Genomic DNA, 23,361 nt, shown 5'->3' on the forward strand with positions numbered 1-23,361 from the left:
AGCCTGCCTTCTTTATGGTTTTTGAATGATACACTTTTGTGGCTGTCATGTTCCAGTAGAAAGTTAAAATTCTGAACCCAAGTCTTACTTCCTTGTGAATGTCAGTGGTTTGAATATGATTCTGATCTGGTATTCAGTCCAATTAGTTAGCTAACAACCCTGCAATTTCACCTGCAAGTCTTTTGGGATAAAACATACCAGCTCTGCACACTGTTCACCATGTCCGTGCTTGTGTGATTCATAGGGTATTCGCCGTATTGTTCTTCAGTCACTCCAGTGTTATTGTGCCCTTGTGTTTGCCATAACTCCTGCTGAAAGATATTTATTTCTTTTATAAGACTTAGGTTCTTTGGCAGTACATTTACCCGTACTCTGCACCATATTCCTACTTCTACTGAAACAAGATGCCCAGACCCTGGTGGTTAAACTCCCACTTAAATTCATTTTTATTCCAGGTTGGTGTGGAAAAGTCAATCAATACAGGCATGTGCCAATGACACCCTCATTTACCTTGAGCATTCATATGTGCGTGCAACTCAGATGCCAGATGTGATGAGACACAGGAACTGCAATGCCATTTCAGTGTTACTAGAATTACCCTCCTGCTGGTGACATCAGACTCGGCAGCACTCGGACAAGTAATTACCGTATATACTCTAGTATAAGCCGATCCGAATATAAGCCGAGGTACCTAATTTTACCTAAGAATACTGGAAAACCATATTGACTCGAGTATAAGCCTTGGGTGGGAAATGGAGCAGCTGATCACATGATATGGATATACCTGAGCAGTATTGCTAATAATGGGAAATACTGTACTTAGGTACTAATTATAGGTAATTATTGACTGAAGTTAAACACACGATATGTGTTTAACTACAATCAATTATGATTAACTATAATTAGGATCTATATGAAATATATACTACAGTATTATATATATGTAATGTATGTAACATGTAAAGTAATGGGAACCGTTATAAACCATATATATATCTAACTAACAGGTAGCAGGCTAATGCAGCAGGACGTGTGGATTACTCATGTAGCAGGCTCAGCGGTTCCTATCACAGCCCCAAGCTTTGAATCGCGACTATGCAAGACTGTGAAAAATCCAATATTGTACAGACCAGCCAACCAGAAACCACAAATGCATGGTGCTCTGGGAAGTCAGAGGCATGTATATTACCTGTCATAGGGCTGCGGCATCTCCGGCCTGGTTCAATAAACCTTTTGCATAACATAGATGACCTGTAAAAGTAGTTTTAAGACGTATTGGGTTCAAGCCCCACCTTTCAGGTGCAACATTTGGTTGAGGCACCCCTTAGTGCATAACAAAGGTTTCAGATATACGTAAACACAGCTGTATCAGACATTTTTTCAAGAAAACCAAGAACCAGTGCTGGGTCAAGCAGTATTGCGCCCAAGTCAATACTTTACCTGGCATCCCTTCTGCCCTACTGCCCCCAAATGCTCATGCAGCTGCTACCTATACCACTGCCATTGGCATTGCGCTCCTCTCCAGTTGCTTAGTAGGCACGTTCCTTTGCGGTCTATCACTAGTTCCGGCCCCACCTAGAACAGCCAATAAATGTTCATCTGAAATCTCACCTAAAGCAACCCTCAGGACCCCTTAATGCTGGCCCCACAGCTTCAGGCAGGAATCTTTAAATTGTATTTTTTTTTTTTTTTTTTTAACACTCTAGGCACTATCTACCATATATAATAAAAGGTACAAATTCTGCAACCAATGAGATGCCTGTTTCAGGTGACCAGTAAATGCTACCTACTGACTGGTTGCTAAAGACGCTAAGAACTGCCGCAAACTTTGCTCCTGACATTACATAACCCCATTTGGCTTTCTGCAATACAAAACAAGAAGAAAAATAGCCAGCAAATTCACATTACCACCTCAAGAAGATACTGAAGAGTAATCAGTTCAAAGGTTTAATGCAGGAAAGGTGCAACCACATGAGACAACATGTTTACATAAATGGCACATTCTTAATTACTAAGGCAGAAAAAAAAAAATATTATACAATTAAGCAACAACATTTCCAGTAAGGATCAAAAAAATCTTATCAGACATTTTCCCCTCATGCAGGATAATATGCAGTACGTTACTGGCAAGTGAAGGACATTCTTGCAGCAGGGTGTCTATGCTCTAGCCAGATTTTTCTGGTTAGGCTTGGCAAATTATGGAGCAATCCTTTATAAAATGTGCTCATTTTGGGCTAAACACTAGCATTTTGGTTTATCAAATTCTGCCAAGAGTTGTACCTGTGGTCAAAATGCTAAACTGAGTCATTAGATGGCATCACCGCATGAATGGAGTCTGCATAGCCCCCTGCAATACTTGGCGAGCCTGATGGCTGATGCAAGGTTGAAGTTCTAGTGTAAATGAAATGGTTCCACTTTAACAAAGGGACAAGGATATGAGCTTAAAAATAAAAATTTGCATCCAATTTAAAATTTCTACAGTACATACTGTAATTCTGATATGTTTATTCAAAGCCACCAAAATGATTTTATTACAGTAATAAACGTCACATAATGTCACAATGTTAGTGGCAGCGTGACCTGTTATAGTTTTAGGCTCTACAGGGGGTTCTATGGAGCGGATGAGTAAAATATTTTGTCCCTAAATTGACACTAGGAAGGGTCAAGTACCCAAATAACAGCAAATGAGTTGAAATCAATGCACCAGAGATCCAAACATGTATCTATGTGTGCATATATATACGAAAAATAGCTTTCAACTTGCAAAATGTAGTAACATGCTATTCCTTTGGTAAGGAAAAAGCGAAAACCAAACAGCAAAATGTAAATAGTGCAAAAAAAACAAAATGTATGGTTCTCAGCATGCCTGTAATAAAAAAAAACAAAAAAAAAAACAAAAACCATATCCAATTTTTTTGGAAGATTCTCTTCAATCTTCTAGGCTTCAGTTTTAGTTAGCCATGATTGGCCAGCATGGCATTTCAACATGCTAACAGCAGTGCACCTGTAACAGAAACAGAAAGCTCAGCACAAGGTCTACTAAGGAAAGTAAAAATGGGTTAAGGAGTTCCTTTCTCACATTACTTACGTGAATATATATATATATATATATATATATATATATATATATATATATATTTTTTTTTTTTTTTTTTTTTTTTTTTTTTGACTAAGGTCACACTGGACACTTTTGTCAAAGGACAGTTGGCTAAACAAAGATCCATAGTTAAGGGCCCTTAATCGCTTCTTGTGAGGCAGTTCACAAGCAGCAAATCCTTGACGAGCCTGCTACAATGGCATTATAGGAGTTTATCTCAGAGGGAATCATTTATAACGATTTGAAAGCCTATGCTTTGCACACAAAACCCAAGAATGACAATTGATAACATACCTTTGTAAACTAGACAGTTCTAGCTCTTAAAATATTTTGGGTTATGTTCTGCATTGAGAGGATTAGATATACAGCACAATTATTTCATTATATACATTTAATTTAAAATTTTCAAAAGTTTCATCTGATTTTAGTGCACAAATTCAGTGATCAGTGGCATATCTAATGTTACTGGCCTCGCAGCACATTCAAATTAAGGCCCCCAAAGTTGTCCTACTCCACACCAAGGTAAAATGAAATCAGAATGGCACTCAAAATAGGTCCTGGCATTTCAGGTGCATAGAAGCCCAAATACCTCCCCCCCCCCCCCCCCCCAATAAATAGTGACTGTCTATGGCAGTGCTGTCCAACTGGTGGCCCATGGCTCCCTCTGTGTGGCCCCCCATCTGTCTGGCTGCTGTGACTGCTTACCTTTGTGTGAGCTTTAAATGGTATCAGTACTTAGATTAGCTGGCCCCCGGCATGGTTCACACCTCAGATTTAGCCTGTAATCAACTCAATTTTTCACTCCTGTAAGATCATGTTGCCTGTGTGTGCCATACTCTGCCTGCCCTATGCCCCCCTGTATGTGCCATACTCTTCCTTACATTATGCTGCCTGTGTGCGTGCCATACTCTGCCAGCCCTGCCCTACCATGCCTGTGTGCGTGCCATACTCTGCCTGTCCTATGCTGCCTGTGTGCGCGCCATACTCTGCCTGCCCTACCTTGCCTGTGTGTGCCATACTCTGCCTGCCCTACCATGCCTGTGTGTGCCATACTCTGCCTGCCCTACCATGCCTGTGTGTGCCATACTCTGCCTGCCCTACCATGCCTGTGTGTGCCATACTCTGCCTGCCCTACCATGCCTGTGTGTGCCATACTCTGCCTGCCCTACCATGCCTGTGTGTGCCATACTCTGCCTGCCCTACCATGCCTGTGTGTGCCATACTCTGCCTGCCCTACCATGCCTGTGTGTGCCATACTCTGCCTGCCCTACCATGCCTGTGTGTGCCATACTCTGCCTGCCCTACCATGCCTGTGTGTGCCATACTCTGCCTGCCCTACCATGCCTGTGTGTGCCATACTCTGCCTGCCCTACCATGCCTGTGTGTGCCATACTCTGCCTGCCCTACCATGCCTGTGTGTGCCATACTCTGCCTGCCCTACCATGCCTGTGTGTGCCATACTCTACTCTGCCTGCCCTACCATGCCTGTGTGTGCCATACTCTGCCTGCCCTACCATGCCTGTGTGTGCCATACTCTGCCTGTCCTATGCTGCCTGTGTGCGCGCCATACTCTGCCTGCCCTACTCTGCCTGTGTGTGCCATACTCTGCCTGCCCTACCTTGCCTGTGTGTGCCATACTCTGCCTGCCCTATGCTGCCTATGGGCCATACTCTGCCTGCCCTACCATGCCTGTGTGTTCCATACTCTGCCTGCCCTACCATGCCTGTGTGTTCCATACTCTGCCTGCCCTACCATGCCTGTGTGTTCCATACTCTGCCTGCCCTACCATGCCTGTGTGTTCCATACTCTGCCTGCCCTATGCTGCCTGTGTGCGCCATACTCTGCCTGCCCTACCATGCCTGTGTGTGCCATACTCTGCCTGCTCTATGCTGCCTGTGTGCGCCATACTCTGCCTGCCCTACCATGCCTATGTGTGCCACACTCTGTCTGCCCTATGCCGTACAAACCTGGTATGAATTCCACCTATTAAAGCATGTCTGAATATAACAAAAGTTACTTTCTTTTTTTATGTGCACTCCAGAAAAAAGCTTTCCCTACCCTTCTGACCTGGACCACTGTGGGTCTCATTTAATCACAAAAGCAAAGTAACCCACTGTGACAAAACCTTTGTTTGCATTATGCAAACTACTCGCTGATTGGTTGTCATTGGTTACTGCACGAAGCAAATGTGTCCCTGTATTAGTAGGAGAGCCAAGATATTTTGGAATATGCAACTGACCACTGTCTGTCCTGTGGATTCTATGATCCATGGTACATAAAGGGGTTAAAACCAGGAAAAACTTGGGATACTCACGCCAGTATTTTAATCTGTAGAATTAACCTATCTGTGCCGAATTAGGAGATACATCAATTTAGACAAGTAAGAGTCCCTCATCCTTCTCTGAGACCCTTCTAGAACATTTTAGATTTAGAAACATATTGATAGACAGTTTGAACTCACTTGTGCTTTAGCATAGCTTTCCTTGCTTCTTCTCTGGCTTCTCACACTTTCCAAGCCTGCCAGTTCTGTGTCACTATTCAGCACTGACAGATAGTCTCCCACTCCTCTACCTTCTAGTGAGAAATCGGCATCAGTCTCTTTTCTGGCCTCTTGTTTATGTGAGGGAATGTGAAAATGACTTTCTGATATTATCCCTTCACCCAAACCTTTAGACATTTTCTCAGGTAATATTTCTGAGCATGTAACCAGATAAGCATTAGGCGAGAATGAGCCCTGGTGAAAGGAAAAATTTGCTGCATTTTCTTTGCCTTCAATTTGCCTCTTCTGCCACATGGGCTCCTGTCTCCCAAAAGCGTTACTGTATTGCTTGAAAGATTGCTCCGAGCCCTTAAGTTGTGGCATGAAGCCGGAATATTCTTTGCATTCTGAGATTCCCTGCAGAAATAGAACAAAGAAAGACACAGAAACTCAAATTTTCACATTACAAAAGTACATTTTTAACAGCCTTGAAAGCTTTACGATACTTCAGCATCTATCTAGGATGACCCAAAAAGCTTAAGCTTACAGCAAAGGTTTCGGGTCTGCTGGAGCCAGTGACCCCCATCTGAAAGCTCGAAAAAAAAATTAAATGAAAAGCAAATTATTAATAACTGTAAGAAATAATAAAGACTACAAAGTTGCTGGGAATAGGACATTCTTTAACAATATTTTCCATCCAGTGGCAACATGGTGCAACATGCCATGCTCACCAAGCCCTTGGATGTGGCTCCCAGTGGCCTCAAAGCAGGTGCTTATTCTTGAATTCCTGGCTAGACAAGTTTTGGTTGCATAAAAACCAAGTTTACTGCCAAACAGCCTTCTGTAGGCTGCCAGTCCACATAGGGGCTACCAAACAGCCAATTACAGCCCATATTGGGCACCCCCAGGAACATTTTCCATGCTTGCCGTTTTATAACATACTAAAAGATAACTTAGAGGTGAACCACCACTTTCACAATATATCACAGGCACCCTTGGCTTCAATCTCCAAAAATAGAATAGTTTAAGGTGGCATAACTTGCACCACCTTCTTCAGTTTTTTTTCTCTCCTTCTAATTCTTCTTTTGTTATTACAAAAGAAAAATAGAAACCTAAAACTATAGTGTGGTTAAAAAATGTATTTCAGAAAAAGTCGATTTTAAAAAAAAAATGTAATGTTTAATTTGTAATTTGTAACCATACTGTTTTAGCCTCCTATAGCCAACCGGCTGCTTAAGGGAAAACAGTCAGGGAACATGAGAATATAACTAAGAACTGGCGGGCCCCACAAAACCTCTGAAAGTTATCAGTTTGAAACACACATACTGAAACCGTATGTCATCCCCACACTGGGCCCCTTCTATACTTTTAAGAACTATAACTGCCGGTTCTGCTATCTACCACCTCACTGCCCCCCCCCCCCAACTGGAGGGGATCCAGATTAAATGCATCCGGATGCACAGGCCTTCAGTTATGTCACTGCAGATATCTGCAGAAACAATTGCGTGCTCGTATTTCATTTGAAAAGTGTGATAAATTTTGCATCGCATCTATTTCCTGTCTGGGAGGATAACTACAATAATTTACCAGTAATTTTATTGACTAAGGTGCAAGCTTTATTTGACCCTACTATCCAAGAGTATATCACATACACTTACCAACAGGGAAATTCCATCCAACATGTTGGCAGAATCCAGCCCCTCTGCAGTGTCCCACCTGAAACAAATACCAACACAAGTCATGACTATATGTAGAAAAATATAGAAACAGCGGATACATACTTACATAGTTAGGTTGGGTTGAAAAAAATGGCCTAAGTCCATCAAGTTCAACCCTTTCAAGTGAACCCGAAACATACATAAACCCATACTTACCTATCTATACACTCACTGTGCATAAACTATATATACCAACATCAATACCAATTGCAGATTTTAGTATCCCAGTAGCCTTGAATATTATGCTTGTTCAAGAAATCATCTAAAAGGCAATAACAGAATGTGGCAGTACCTTATTATAAAGCTACGATGCAATAGTAAAAATGAATAAGGGAATGTAGGCATTCAAGGCTGTTACATGGGTCATCTGTTAATAACATTCGGTCACCAGAAATGAGCAGCAATTTTACTAATTTAACCACTGTTTTAAGAAGGCTGGGCAGGGGGTGTGCCATGGGTTAACCTCTGGCAAGTCCTATACTAATGTTTCATGCAAACTTATAGCAGCCAGGTCCCATAATGCAAAATAAAGAACGAAGGGCACTGATGTGATTGGAGCCAGTCTTGTAATAAAAACAATATTACAGAAGTCCAATTAGCTCACTTACCCAACTTAAATGCTCAGCATGGACATAACTGAAAAGTCTATGACCAATTTGGACCCAATTAAAATGAGCTGCCTCATTTTTCATATCCAAGGAGGCAGCCTGCAAAATGCCAAACAAATAAAAACCCAAAGTAATGAATGCTGGGCAGCAGTTAAGGCTGAGGCTAAAGATGCTACCACCAGAAATACAGGGGATAAGGAAAAAATTCCTTCCTGACTTCAAGATGGCAATCGGACCAGTCCCTGGATCAACTAGTACTGAGAGCTATCTCCCCTACCCCTGTATTCCCTCACTTGTACTGAGAGCTATCTCCCCTACCCCTGTATTCCCTCACTTGTACTGAGAGCTATCTCCCCTACCCCTGTATTCCCTCACTTGTACTGAGAGCTATCTCCCCTACCCCTGTATTCCCTCACTTGTACTGAGAGCTATCTCCCCTACCCCTGTATTCCCTCACTTGTACTGAGAGCTATCTCCCATACCCCTGTATTCCCTCACTTGTACTGAGAGCTATCTCCCCTACCCCTGTATTCCCTCACTTGTACTGAGAGCTATCTCCCATAACCCTGTATTCCCTCACTTGTACTGAGAGCTATCTCCCATAACCCTGTATTCCCTCACTTGCTAAGAATCCATCCAGCCCCTTCTTAAAGTTATATAATGTATCAGCCAGCACGACTGATTCGGGGAGGGAATTCCAGAACTTCACAGCTCTCACTGTAAAAAATCCTTTCCGAATATTTAAATGGAACCTCCCTTCTTCTAAACGGAGTGGGTGCCCTCGTGTCCGTTAGAAGGACCTACTGGTAAATAAAGCATTAGAAAGGTTATTATATGATCCCCTTATATATTTATACATAGTTATCATGTCACCTCTTAAGCGCCTCTTCTCCAGTGTAAACAGACCCAACTTGGCCAGTCTTTCTTCATAACTGAGACTTTCCATACCCTTTACCAGCTTAGTTGCCCTTCTCTGGACCCTCTCTAACTCAATAATGTCCCGTTTGAGCACTGGAGACCAAAACTGAACAGCATATTCTAGATGGGGCCTTACCAGCGCTCTGTAAAGGGGAAGAATAACTCCCTCCTCCCGTGAATCTATACCCCTTTTAATACAGCTCAAAACCTTGTTTGCCCTTGCAGCTGCTGCCTGGCATTGCTTGCTACAGCCAAGTTTATTATCTACAAGGACTCCAAGGTCCTTCTCCATTATGGATTTGCCTAGTGCAGGGGTAGGGAACCTTGGCTCTCCAGCTGTTATGGAACTACCAGTCCCACAATGCATTGCAGGAGTCTGACAGCCACAGTCATGGTTAATTAAGGAAAATGCTTGCTGGGATTTGTAGTTTTATCACAGCTGGAGAGCCAAGGTTCCCTACCCCTGGCCTAGTGCAGTCCCATTAAGGGTATACGGGGCTTGCATATTTTTACATCCCAGGTGCATGACCTTACATTTATCCACATTAAATCTCATGTCTATGAAGATTCTCATTCATCCAGGTCATGATATACAGTATCTAGTAGAATTAAGTCTAAAACAACTGGACTTTTCTGAGTTTTTCTTGAAAACGTTTCACCACTCATCCGAGTGGCTTCTTCAGTTCAAATGACTGGTAGGGAATTCCCCGGTATTTAAACTCTTGATGGTAGTAGAGTCACAGACATCCAATCACAATGGTTCCATTGAACTTGTTCAGTTAGGTGTTAGCTGAAACTGACAGGTGTAAGAAGGTATGATCCAATCACAATGGTACCAAGATTCTCATTGATGAAGGTGTTAATCCTTCAAAGTACATGACTGGAAGTGTGAACTGTTGTGAAACTGCCGGGGTAAGGATGTCAACGCGCCATTGTATGTTGGTGACAAGCGGTGTCTCAGGCCCCCTCCTCTGTTCAGGGATGGTTTTTCCAGGTTGGCATAAATGGCCTCTTTCACACCTCTTTCAAACCATCTGTCCTCTCGGTCCAAAATATGCACGTTACTGTCCTCAAAAGAGTGAGAAGAGTCATCAATGAGAATCTTGGTACCATTGTGATTGGATCATACCTTCTTACACCTGTCAGTTTCAGCTAACACCTAACTGAACAAGTTCAATGGAACCATTGTGATTGGATGTCTGTGACTCTACTACCATCAAGAGTTTAAATACCGGGGAATTCCCTACCAGTCATTTGAACTGAAGAAGCCACTCGGATGAGTGGTGAAACGTTTTCAAGAAAAACTCAGAAAAGTCCAGTTGTTTTAGACTTAATTCTACTAGATACTGTATTAAATCTCATCTGCCACTTAGCTGCCCAGATTGCCAGTTGGTCAAGATCCTGCTGCAGGGATGTCACATCCTGGATAGAATTGACTGGTCCGCAGAGTTTTGTGTCATCTGCAAACACGGATACATTACTCATAATACCCTCCCCTAAGTCCTTTATGAACAAATTAAACAAAAGTGGACCCAGTACAGAACCCTGAGGGACCCCACTGAGAACCTTATTCCAAGTAGAGAATGTGCCATTAACAACCACCCTCTGTACCCGATCCTGTAGCCAGTTTTCTATCCATGTGCAAACGACTTCACTAAGACCAATAGACCTTAGCTTAGAAAGCAGTCGTTTGTGGGGAACGGTATCAAATGCTTTGGCAAAATCCAAATAGATTAAATCTACTGCATCCCCACTGTCCAGCTTCTTGCTCACCTCATCATAAAAAGCAATTAAATTGGTCTGACATGACCTGTCCTTCATAAAGCCATGCTGATTACTGCTCATAATGCCATTCTCCACTACATAATTTTGTATGTGATCCATTAACAAGCCTTCAAATAACTTGCCCACCACGGATGTCAAACTTACAGGCCTATAATTGCCAGGCTGAGATCTTACTCCCTTTTTAAATATGGGAATGACATTCGCCTTCTTCCAATCCCTAGGTACCATACCTGATGAAAGAGAGTCTGAGAATATCAGAAACAAGGGCCACTGCAATTATGCCCCTAGCTCTCTCAGTACCCGAGGGTGTATTCCATCTGGCCCAGGTACCTTGTTTACATTTATCGTGTGTAACCCTTTAAGCACCATATCCTGTGCCAACCACTGTGTATTTGGAGCTGAGGCAACAGTGCAGCTCTTAGGTGGGACTTGGCCCTCTGGCTCCTCAGCAAGGCTCTAATTACTGTGCAATTTTAATATATCTTGGTAGAACAGGTCAACAATGTTTTGGGGCCCTAAATTGCATTTGCTGTGGGCCAAGTTACATCTAGTTACCAACTATTAAAGGCTACCAGGCCCAAATTTACATATAGGGCGCTACTAGGCCCTTGTCTCCGCACGTCTTCTTCCGTGTACATGCGCAAACTTCTGTTTTTGGGTATGGAGCATTGGGTAGGACAGAACTTCCCAAGTGCTTCATATCCAATGCAGTTGCAGCTGGACGGCATTCTGCCCCTAATGACCTGCCACCCTAGGGCTGGGCCTTGCCACAAATCCGGGCCAGAAAGCTACTCTGTTACATTTCTAGTGGTAATGATAAACTTTAAATTGTACATGACTTAGAGCAGAATTGTCTAAAACCACTTGGACCTTTAATCTCTGTTTGTTAACTGGTCCCCTGGTCCCAAAATTATTGTACATTCTACATACACAATGATGAGGTTTATGAACTATTTCTATTTTAGATTTAAAGAAAGAAATGCTATTTATCATATTTTAAATTGTGTAGCAGGAGCCTTCAAGCCAAAACTGGCTCCCCGTGGTCTTTAGGGTGGGTCATGGATCATCATGAATTCTTTTATACAGAACAAATACAAAAACATAGCAGTAATACAATGTAATAACATTTTAACTCCAAGTCAAAGCTTGGGTTGTGAAGCTGACTGCCAAATAGAATTGCTTCCTAAAAGGCTAAAGGACTATGAAACTGAAATTCCCTGGGGGAGTGCCATGTACGAATGTCAGTATCAGTAAGTACCACTGGGCTGTGGATGGCTTGGGGGCAGTTTCATACAAAAATAAGATACTGGGCAATCCTTTCTTAATAATACTGTGATTTTTACTATTGATTTCATAGGAACATTTAATTTTTCGAATATATATTTCCTTTTTAGGTACAACTTTTATGCACCAAAACCATGTGTACATAAAACCATGTGTACTGCCAAACAGAGCCTCCTGTAGGCTGCCAGTCCACACTGGGCTACCAAATAACCAATCACAGCCCTTTCTGGGCACCCCTTAGGAACAGTTTTCAGGCTTGTGTTGCTCACCAACATTTTTTATATTTAAATGTTGCTCACAAGTAAAAAAGTTTGGGGGACCCCTGTCCTAGAGAGAGAGACGTATACATACACACATTTCGCTAATGTAATGCTTTTATCATACTGACTCCCGGACAAAATCTGTTTAAGCCCAGTGAGTGCCTGGGTCACTCGAATGTATTCTGACACACAAAGTACAGTATAACTTAGTATGTAGTTCAGTTTAAGTGAAGCAGACATTCTGCAGCATTTACCTTTGGGCTCTGCCAGTAAGTCTGTCTTTTCCTTTAGCATTGCTGCTTATGGTCGGTAATGGTTTTGACACATTCTCATTTACGGCCTGTGTTTGTTTCCCTGTAACAAATAATAATGGGTATTTTCTCGCTTATCCACACACTTCAAATATCCAACATAATTTTAAATTTGTTTAACTGCAATTTCACTTAGTTGGCTTGTATCTCAGCCCTTTATCTATAAATGCAAAATATTAAGAAAGGAAAGTTTATGTTGGTTGAAAAAGTGCCCAGTGTAGGACTGGGGTGTCGGGGGGCCAGCCAGATTTGCCACCTGGGAGCCCCCCACTCAAACCCAGAGCTGCTATACCTTCCCCACCCACAGTTGTCAGCGGTGGGCCTGGGTCAGTGGGGGCCACAGGGCCCACCGTTTTCTTTCCCAGTGCCCCACTGGCCTAACCCGACCCTAAAAGTTACCATACTGATTTCCTACAATTACTTTGGGAATTAGTTTTGGTCATAGCACCCAACTAAACCAGCATTCATTTACTGACATCCCAGTTAAGATCAAGAAAACAGACTGCATGCAGATAGTCACTGACACACCTCTAAGTACTGCAAGCACACCTTGCAATAGAGGGTCATATTTTTCTGTCTTCCCAGGGACACCAAAGTGTTACTGGGGAAATGCTACTAGCAAAACGAATAAACAATTCTCTCAGTTGACAATTTAACCGATGCATATGGGGGCTCACCAAATCATAATATATATAAGTTGGGGTATATACTGTTTAACCTCACACAAGCAGGTCCCTTCTTTTGACAGCTTGCTTTAATTAATTGGAAAAAGGAAAGTGGCCCTGTTCTGCTTGTTGTACCATTTGTTCTAATTATTCCTCTCAAAGAAAAATAAAGCAAACACATACTTCTCACCATTGGTCTTAACTCACCTTTGTTGTCCCCCACAGTCTGTTTATCCAGAGGCTTTTTCCCACCAAAAATTCCTGCTAGGACATAATTATTTAAGGTTTAATGGCTGAAATAATGCTTTTGATTTTATTGACATCATCAGTTTATTTAAGTGTAACACTGTTTTACGCATTTCACCCACAACTAGGGATATTTTAGAGTATTCATCCTACCCTTAATATGGCAAGCCTAAACCTATGGAACACACAGGAAACTGCTAAAGGTATGGGGTAGGAGGAAAGGAGACATGCCAGAGAGTGCCCTCTCGACAAAGGATAACTATAAAATGCTTACTTTTGGGGGGAAGGGGGGTTAAAATTTTTCCAACATCTTTTTTTTTTCCCCATCCTTTCTATACTGATAAAATGTTATGTTACTCATTTACAACAGCTACAGAGGGCAATAGGGTTTGTCACCATTTTAGAAACAAAAATATCAATATAAAATTGGCATCAAGTAAAGCTTTTTACTGGCCAGGCAGCAACCCTGCACCTTACCCAAAATAGGTGCAATTATTTGAAGAATGTTTTCTTCCCATTGCTACACAACTACTTGTGTTTAAGCTGAGACCAACAGAGATTTAGCAGTCAAACAGCTGCATGAGTGCCACTGCACTGAGTGGGTATACACTACTAATTAAACATTAACACCACATTACACTACTAATTAAACATTAACACCACATTAAATTAGACTTTTCTTGCCTTTTATGATTGTATCTTTAATATTTTAATTTAAATGGAAAGGAAAGGTATAATCACTGGGAGGTGCCAAAATGTTAGACCACCCCCCTTGTTAAAGTTCTGCTTTTTAACTCTACTGTGCAAGCGCAAGCGGTGCAGACAGAACCGGTGCTGGTTTCAGCTGACGTTAGGCTAATGTTTGGCGTATATCTTCGGAAAGATGAAAATTGCATTGATGAAAATAGCGCCATGCGCCTTCTACCTGTAGCTGCACCCGAATTAATGAAATACGCTTGGGTACAGGCACATGTAGCCAAAATACGTGAGACTTCATATCTTCAGCAGATTTCTGCTACATGTGCCTGCACCAACGTATTTCATTCATTCGGGTGCAGGCACAGGTAGGAGGCATATGGCGCTATTTTCGTCTTGCCGAAAATATATGCCAAACGCAGCGTCTGATATTAGCCTTATGGCACCCCCCAGTGATTATAACTGTAGAAATGGCTTTTTGGGAAATAAAACATGGATGGCAATTGATCTTATTTAGGAAAAACCTGAACATATTTCAATGCTCACCTCTCCTTCCACAGAATCCTTCTTGATGTATGCCAGAATAGTCACCATCAAACCTATCAAGAGGCAACCAGAAAAAAAAAAAAAGTATTCTTAAAAATGTGGTTTACAAAGTTTAGACATGGTACAAAACTAGGTTAATCCTGCATATATAGAGAAGAGACACTAAAAACAGCACAGTTGCTGCTGCTAATAAAAAAAAAAACACATAAAGGCCAGTCAGGCCGATATTTACGGCAATGGTTACTTGCCGTCTATATGATCCTAGATCTACACCAAGATGACTTATGGGAATATTGATATCTAACTTTGGCAAGTTGGACAGCAAGGGGGGTGCTTGAACCCAAGATATGTGACAAATCACTGTTGTAAGGTATGACATCTAAATCATGTTTTCCAGGTCTTACATATTTTGAGTCTTCTCAGCATCCCACGCTCGTCTCCACTCCCCTTTGGAATTTTTGTGCCGTGCAAGTCTCTCTTGGTCAATTTGTTCTCGCTCTTTCTTCCAACGCATATATTCTAAATGTTCCAGCTCAGTCATTGTTAAGGTTTCACCTGAACAGGTCACTAAAGGACCATTCTCATTCCCCTGTCAAAATGAGCAACCAACAATCAGCAAGTGCTTCCTTCAGTCCCCGGATAGTATTAGTGGTATTATTAGAGGCATTAAATGGGATGTTCATCTTTAAATTAACCTTTATTATAGCACATATAATCTTAAGATCATATGTCTTTGAGTTAACTTTTAGCATTATGCATATAATATTCTGCCTTTATCTAGATGACGTGCCATACAGGATTTATTATGATACTAGCCTTTTATTGTTATGATTTTTCAAATCACAGCCTAGTTGCTTAGGTAAACAAACTTCATATTGGAACAAAAATAACAAAGATTAACTACATATAATCTAAAGTGAATGTCAATCCAGGCAATTCAAGCTCTTTGGAACTGATAATTGTATGTAGCTCTGATGGGGGCAGACAAGTGCCCTAAATCATTCCATAAGGTTAGTGCCAATTCTCGGCCGGCTAATAAACACCCCTGTGCCTGCATCCAGAGTCACTGTTTTGCACTGAATTCTGGTTGTTCCTGGGCTGACTCAGTAGCTCCGGGTGCAACCACAACTATGAGTTGTATTTTTCTAGCTTAGGGGCCGATTCTCAGCCTGCATTTATCCACAGGCCAAGAATCCACCCAGTGTGGCACTAGCCTATTGGTACAGTAATAATGAATATATTTGTGCAAGCACTTATGTTGTACTGCAACACTGCATTAGTATCTACTGATCACTTGCTCATCACTTTTTAATCTTTGGGTAATAACAGGCCTTCTTACCTTTGAAAAAATAGACCTTAAACTTTGTGTGATGCAAATAAAACAGTAATGGTCAATGTGCTAGACACGGATGAATAATACTAAAGGCAAGCCAAAATAGCCACATGTAGGCTAACTAATAGGCATTATGAACAGTCACTCTATGGCAGAAAACAAAAGAGCTGAGCTTTTACAATAAATATACAGTATGATGCTGATCAAACAGATTAGAATATAGAAGTGGGGGGGGGGGTTCTTTGAGTTAACTCTCAGATGGATGAAAGAAGTTGCAAGCAAAATACCTTGTTCTGCTCTTTGGTAGAGGACGTCCTCTTCTTTTCATTGCTTTTCTTCGTCTGCTCCTAAAATAACAATGCAACAAGTGGCACTTATTTCTTTAGTGTCAGCATGTTCTGCAGCGTTCTACATTAATTCACACTATGATCAGTTGATTTTGCCATCTAGAATGATAACTGAGAGACATTTACTGACATCCCCATGAGGAAGTCATTTGTTCTTCATCAGTGAGATATTCTACTAGAAAAGGTAAGAATATAAGCAGGGATTTCAGGTTGGCAGCCCAGGGCCTACAGCTCCAAGAAGGAACACTGCCTGTTTGGAATACAGGTATGGAACCTGTTGTGAACATGAACCCTACCCAACTAATAGGGTATTTTGTCCCTTTAAATGCTGAAAGTAACCATTTCCCATGCCAGTGTCACAACATCTGCTTGTGGGCACAGTGCTTTTTTCCCCCAGACTGTGTTGCAGAAGATATTTCTGGGTTCCTGTTTGCACTATATTCAGGATCAATCAGGTAAGCAAGCATTATTTGTGCCAAATGTGCATATCCGTACTACACGTTCCAGTTCAATCGCCTTGTTCGGTGTTATTGTTTGGAGCGTTTGCCAGCTGACATAGCATTCTTTTTGTCCAAAGATTCTGACCATAAAAGGAAGCAGATCAGCCCTGACATGATAGCTGCAATAGGATATCTGTCCCAAAGAAATGAATGAGGCTAAAAGAAGCAGCACTGTCCTTTTACACAAAAATGAACAAAATTTGCTCACGAAAGCCTCCACAAAGCAAGTACTGCTGTATGGCAAAATATCTGAAAATTGCCCTGTATACCTTTGCCCTAACGGACATAAAAAGAAGAAAACAAAAAACACATCTACAAGTAAAAAAAAAATAAAAAATTATATATACACATAAATACCTATATATGTATGTTTCACTGAAAGTGCATGAAAATCAGCAACCTCACAAATGTTTCAAATAAGGTGAACTTTGTAGAATGACCAATTCAGACTTTCCAACTTTCAATTGGTCTTCATTTTTTTTTTTTTTATCTTTTATAGTTTTTGAATTATTTCTTTTGCCTCTTTCCTTTCAAATGGGGGTCGCTGACCCCAATTTGATTGTCATTGTTACTTTTTATTACATATCTTTCTATTCAGCCCCTCTACTATTCATATATCAGTCACTCTCTAAAACCACTCCCTGATTAAGATTGCTAAGATGGGAGCAGCCTGATATTAAAGTGGACCCGTCACCCAGACATAAAAAGCTGTATAATAAAAGTCCTTTTCAAATTAAACATGAAACCCAAATTCATTTTTATATTAACACATCCAAACCCATTATAAAGGCAATTAAAAATCCCAGCTGTCAATCATATATTGCTTGCCCCGCCTCTATGCCTTAGGTATAGAGGCGGGGCAGACAATTACTTTAGCTTTCTGTTCAGCACTACCTAGATGTCACTGCACATCTCACTTTTCCCCTCCCTCCTCACCAGCTAATTGCATAGCCAGTGCATGGGCATAGGCATCTGGTCCCCCCCATACTGGCACATAAACAAGATTTTGGCATGATACAAAGCTTGCCTTAATAACAGTGTCCACAAAATGGTGCCTGCCTGCTTGCTTGCTTTGATTGAGTAATTCCAAGACAGAAAGAAACAAGATTTATATTATTTACATAGAGTAAGTAAAGTTTATTTTGCTCAACTAACAATATAGAAAATAATTTGGAGTTATGTCTTAGGATGACAGGTCTTTAACCCCTTTTTAGCCCAACCTCACTAATGCTATTGTTGCCAAATGCAAGGAATTTTCAACAAATGTTCCAAAAAAGCCTTCAAAGGAGAGGGGAGACTTATAGCTAGGGATGCACCGAATCAAAGATTCCATTTGGGATTCTGCCTTTTTAATCAGGATTCGGCTGAATCCATGGTCCTGGCCAAACCAAATCCTTAAAATCATGTGACGTTTTGCACACAAACACGGAAGTTAAAAACTTTTTCGCTGTGTGCGTGGTTCTCATTGTCCCTTATGCAGCTTGATTTGTATATGCAAATTAGGATTCGGTTCAGTATTCGGCCGAATCTTTCACGCAGGATTAGGGGTTCGGCCAAAACACAAAATGGTGGATTCGGTGCATTCTTAGTTATAGCAGCAAGGGGAGGACCAACTGTATATTTACATACAATATGTTGGACAGGCAGGGGAATGGATACTTTTGTCATATAGTGTAATAAGAGAGAACTTTAATTTGCAAGCACCTTATAGTTACAAAAGTTCACAATCTGATATACTACATTGATGCATAAAAACCATGGACCAAACTTTACTGTGCAAGCTATCTAAAAAAATAGAGGAGTTTTGGCATTTGCATCTGAGGACTTTGTTTTTTGTTGTTTTTTTTTTTTTTTTTTTTAATTTGCCACCATCTTCAGGTCATTTTTGGAAGTGTAAAATTCTGTAATACTTGTATTTAAATCAGAGGGAGTGAAAAGATGAACATTTCAGGAAATTTAAAAAAAAAAAAAAGAATTTCTGTCCTACTTCAATGACTATTATAGCAGCAAAGGGAGACTAACTTTAAATTACTAAGTCAAAAGTACAGTAAGTCTATTAGCAGTCTAAAGCAGATATCTCAGAAACCACTAAAAGTATTACATTACTGAAATTTGCTCAAAAGTGCTCAGAGTACATTTACATAAGGTTTCCATTAGGATTTACATTCCCTTTATTGATCTTACAACACGGTAGAGCTGACAGCAAACACAGCAATAAAAAAAAAAAAATGATAAGGGAGTTCTATATCAAAGAAATGCATTTTTTATATACAGGAAAGAAATAGGGCATCTAAATTAAAGTAAAATTCCTGCCCCCCAACCAAGGGGATTCTAGGTACGCTTCTTCTAACATGGCCCTGAGTTCCTCTTATTCAAAAATGTACTCTAAAGACTGGTCACCCTGGGTGAGTATATGTACAGTACAGAACAAATTCTTTGCTGCGCAGGCTCCCTGCTAGAATCTGAACAGGGGAAAACTGGGTTAAAAAAGTGCAGTGCAGTGCTTAGTGTAAAGAACCCAGGACTGGTGCGTCTTTTACAATTTTTTTTGATGTTTCTAGTCCTTTAAACTTCAGGCAACAGGTACCTGAAAGAACTTACTAAAACCTTTATGTAACAAATAGGTGTGCTCAACTAACAAAAAAAAAATAAATTAAAATATATCATAAAAACACCTAAACCGGTGGACAGTATAGTATCATTACCAGAAACACTCACATTCTCCATTGTAATGGCAATCTGCATACGACGTCCTCTGCCAAAAGTGAATAAATTATCCATCTGTCGGTCATTAGTTAAGCCTGGGGGTTCAGTTTTGCCATGCACACTGTCTTGGCCAGTCTTCTTTGCCACTACTCTCTTGCCCTGTAGAAAGGTAACCATAAAAAGTTAATTCTACCTATGTACACCCATGGTAGGGTAGCTCTGGGTCAGTCCTTGGCAAGATGAAAACACTCTACATGGGGGTAGGGTAGCAAGACGAAAGCCTTTACCCACAGAGCAAAACAGCCAAGCCTGGCTAAACTTTGCAAAAAGGTATAGCAAGTCTCCTACAACCATGTAGAAAAACGTATTATGGTCTGATGAGGCCAAGGTTGAACTATATGGCCATAAGTCCAAAAGGTATGTTTGGCACAAAAAATATCTCAACACATCATCACAAGAACACCATACTCTATTAACAAAAGCGCAAGTAGAGAATAGGTAATATGAACAGGGCGAATAAAACCATAAATAAAATAAACACCAAAATACAGAAGCAATAGCACAAAAAGAGTAAAAGCTGAAAAAGACTAGTACACAACTACCGAATGTATAAGTTTCTTTTTTATTGTTGATATGTATAAAAATATGATGTTCAACTAAAACAATACAAGTAACAAATGTGCAGATATGACTAGAAAGTACATGCAAATGAGAAGAAAACCAATGTACAAAATGTATCTTTCTATGATGTTTCTATTTTTGTCTAAATAAAGCTTGAATAGAAAAAAAAAAGAACACCATACTCACAGTTAAGCATGGTGGAGGCGCTTTTGTCAAGGTAGATGAAATCATGAATAGCTCCAATTATCGGTCAACTTTGTAACAAAACCTTCATACATCTGTTAGGAAGCTGAAGATGAACTTCACCTTTCAGCATGACAGTGACACAAAAGCATACATCTACAAAGCAATGGCTTCACCAAAGGAGGATCAGTGTTCTGGAAAGCCCCAGTCAGAGACCAGACCTTAATCCGATTGAAAATCTGTGGGGTGATCTGAGGAGAGCTGTGCACACAAGATGCCCTCGCAATCACAGATCTGGGAAATTTCTGCAAGTAGTGTCCAGATGTGCCAAACTGATATACACTGATAAAGGTGCTTCAAGTATTAGATTAGGGGGTGCGCGCATTAATGCAAACAGTTTTTTGTATGATATCCTTTTTTCACTAAATTGTTTCTGATTGTTTCCACTTCTTTGGATAGATTGCAATTTTGCAATAAAGGTGGAATAAGTTATAAAAGGATTTATCTCAGTTTCTTTTTTTATTAAACAAAAACCTGCTATTTTGTGTAGACTCTTTATATCCACAGCATATATGTGCACTGGGGTTCATTTGGTGGGGTTTGACTTGATGTAATATGTAATCTGTGGATTCAAGGCTGAATTTACCTCTAGATGCAATTTGAGACGACACTGTCAATTCCAGTTCTGTTACTTACTTAATTAGAACACAGAGCACTGTGTTCAGAGTGGAGCCAAATACAATTAAGCACCTATATACAAAAACTTCTCCTGCCATGTGAGTTAACAGTCTGTTTTGCTGTCTTGCGCGAGCTTAGCTCATTATAACAACCTTCAGCCAAAGGCACAAAGGTAAGCAGCCATATACAATCATACCTACATAAAGCATTGCATTACCAACCTTAGAATTTTTGTCCATTGTAACTTCCAGCTCAACTTTTTTCCCCATGCGGAAAGTAAAGCTCTGCTCATCTTCCTCCTCACTGTCACTGAGGCCAATAAAGCTTTCACTTACAACTCTTTTCTCCTAAAAAGAGAGAAAACCAATCAATGCCAAATGATGCAAAAATATTTAAATTATTTCATCTTGTTTACCACTTTCAAATGCAATTACATTTACGATAAATTTTCAAGCCATTTTTAAACTGTAAGGTGACCTAACGCTCTAAAATAATTCCAAATTCTTTTCTATTGTGTTGCTCAGGCAAAATAAACTTACTTACATTAAATAAATTATTTAAATCCTGCTTCCTTGGATGTTTAAATAAACAATAAATAATTTGGGTTTCATGTTTGATTTGAAAATGACAGGTCCCCTTTAAAATTGCAACTTGTTTAACTGGGCAACACTAAGTGCTACATCTACCCTTTCACTGTTATTCTGTTTAGCATGACATACCTGCTTGCTTGCTAAAATACCCAAATACGCTAAAAACTTTCCACCAGTGCTTGTCTGTTGCAGTTAAGATATATGGACACTAAAATATAAAAATGCATTGATGCTATTGCTGATTTTGTATTACCATGAAGGGCTTTACATGAATTGCACATGAAAGTTTATGCAACCCTTCCATTATGATTATACCTAACATACTATCATAGATATCCAGAGCTATAATAGGTCCTTAAGAGTTCAAAAACCACATCATTTCTAAAAGAACTTAGGGACTGACCTCTGCAATACTCATTTCATTGTACAGATTTATATTATACTTTTCTAACAGAGACAACCTTATCATTCCATAATATGTACAGTTAACACCAACCTTTATTTATATGTTTGATGCATGTGGTTTGTTCTATACATTCTCTGAAGCTGTGCAATCATTGACACAGGATTGTAGAAGAAATATCAATCTAAACAATAAAAAAGAGCTGCAGGCCTATGGCACAAGTGGGCGGATTTTGATCACCAACTCAACTCTGTACCTGCAATAATCCCCAAACCACAGTGGTGTGCACATAGGTACGTGCAGAGCAGAATGTTTTTTTCTTATTACTCTTATTAATTGCATACATTCAAGTCTTATCACCTTAGAGACAGCACTGGTGTTGAACACATGCACTGTTCTACCTAGTACTACAAACTAGTACCTTGTTTCTCAACGTAATGCTAGATAATAACAAAAAAACCCCATTATATATATGGGGACCGAAACGTTACGTCACAGCTACAGCATCAATCAGGTCAGTGATTTATTTCAGCATACCATCTACGCCTTTCGATCACCACAGGATCGTCATCAGGATGATAGACAGGAAGTGAAGTGTCAGGTTAAAAACCCGCAGTATCCAATCAGTGTTTATACAACATTAACCCATTCAATAACATGTGCAAAGTGTAATCAAATACCAGGCACTTAAAAAATCCCCATATGATCAAAAATAAAATAATTATCAAACATCTAGGCTCATGATAATACATAAACTAGGACATATCCCATATATATCAATGTAGTAAGCCACATGGCAAAGCTCATAGTGAAATATAATTTTAAAGCACATATAAGTCAATCTATCAGGACACATGACAAAGTCACATGTCATATCTAAAACTTTAATTTATAAATATCACCATTAACTTCAATACTCATCTAAACTCATGCTAATACATAGACTAAGACATATCCCATATATATCAGTGTAGTAATTAAATTCAATTTTTAGACATGACATGTGACTTCGTCATGTGTCTTGATAGATTGACTTATATGTGTTTTAAAAAAATATATTTCACTATGAGTTTTGCCATGTGGCTTACTACACTGATATATATGGGATATGTCTTAGTCTATGTATTAGCATGAGTTTAGATGAGTATTGAAGTTAATGGTGATATTTATAAACTCAATTTTTAGATATGACATGTGACTTTGTCATGTGTCCTGATAGATTGACTTATATGTGCTTTAAAATTATATTTCACTATGAGCTTTGCCATGTGGCTTACTACATTGATATATATGGGATACTGTATGTCCTAGTTTATGTATTATCATGAGTCTAGATGTTTGATAATTATTTTATTTTTGATCATATGGGGATTTTTTAAGTGCCTGG

General features: G+C 40.0%; 1 protein-coding gene across 11 annotated transcripts in view; it reads right to left on the bottom strand.

The window, feature by feature from the left end:
- Window positions 1-1,931: 1,931 nt before the first annotated feature.
- ccdc9b (coiled-coil domain containing 9B) overlaps window positions 1,932-23,361 on the bottom strand; it is a 34,554-nt gene continuing 13,124 nt past the window's right edge. For 10 of the 11 annotated variants that reach the window (XM_004917297.4, XM_004917298.4, XM_031891516.1 and 7 more), the window contains 10 exons: window positions 21,203-21,328; window positions 19,512-19,658; window positions 16,234-16,293; window positions 15,018-15,202; window positions 14,614-14,666; window positions 13,333-13,389; window positions 12,404-12,503; window positions 7,235-7,292; window positions 5,559-5,993; window positions 1,932-3,004 (listed from right to left, as the gene is read on the bottom strand). In XM_004917297.4, coding sequence (XP_004917354.3) covers window positions 2,990-3,004; window positions 5,559-5,993; window positions 7,235-7,292; window positions 12,404-12,503; window positions 13,333-13,389; window positions 14,614-14,666; window positions 15,018-15,202; window positions 16,234-16,293; window positions 19,512-19,658; window positions 21,203-21,328 — 1,236 coding nt within the window. In that variant the 3' untranslated portion in view covers window positions 1,932-2,989. The remainder of the gene's footprint in view (window positions 3,005-5,558; window positions 5,994-7,234; window positions 7,293-12,403; window positions 12,504-13,332; window positions 13,390-14,613; window positions 14,667-15,017; window positions 15,203-16,233; window positions 16,294-19,511; window positions 19,659-21,202; window positions 21,329-23,361) is intronic. The other variant, XM_002940497.5, reaches the window with a different exon arrangement.

The sequence above is a fragment of the Xenopus tropicalis genome, chromosome 8 (genome assembly GCF_000004195.4).
Source record: "Xenopus tropicalis strain Nigerian chromosome 8, UCB_Xtro_10.0, whole genome shotgun sequence".
Lineage (NCBI taxonomy): Eukaryota > Metazoa > Chordata > Amphibia > Anura > Pipidae > Xenopus > Xenopus tropicalis.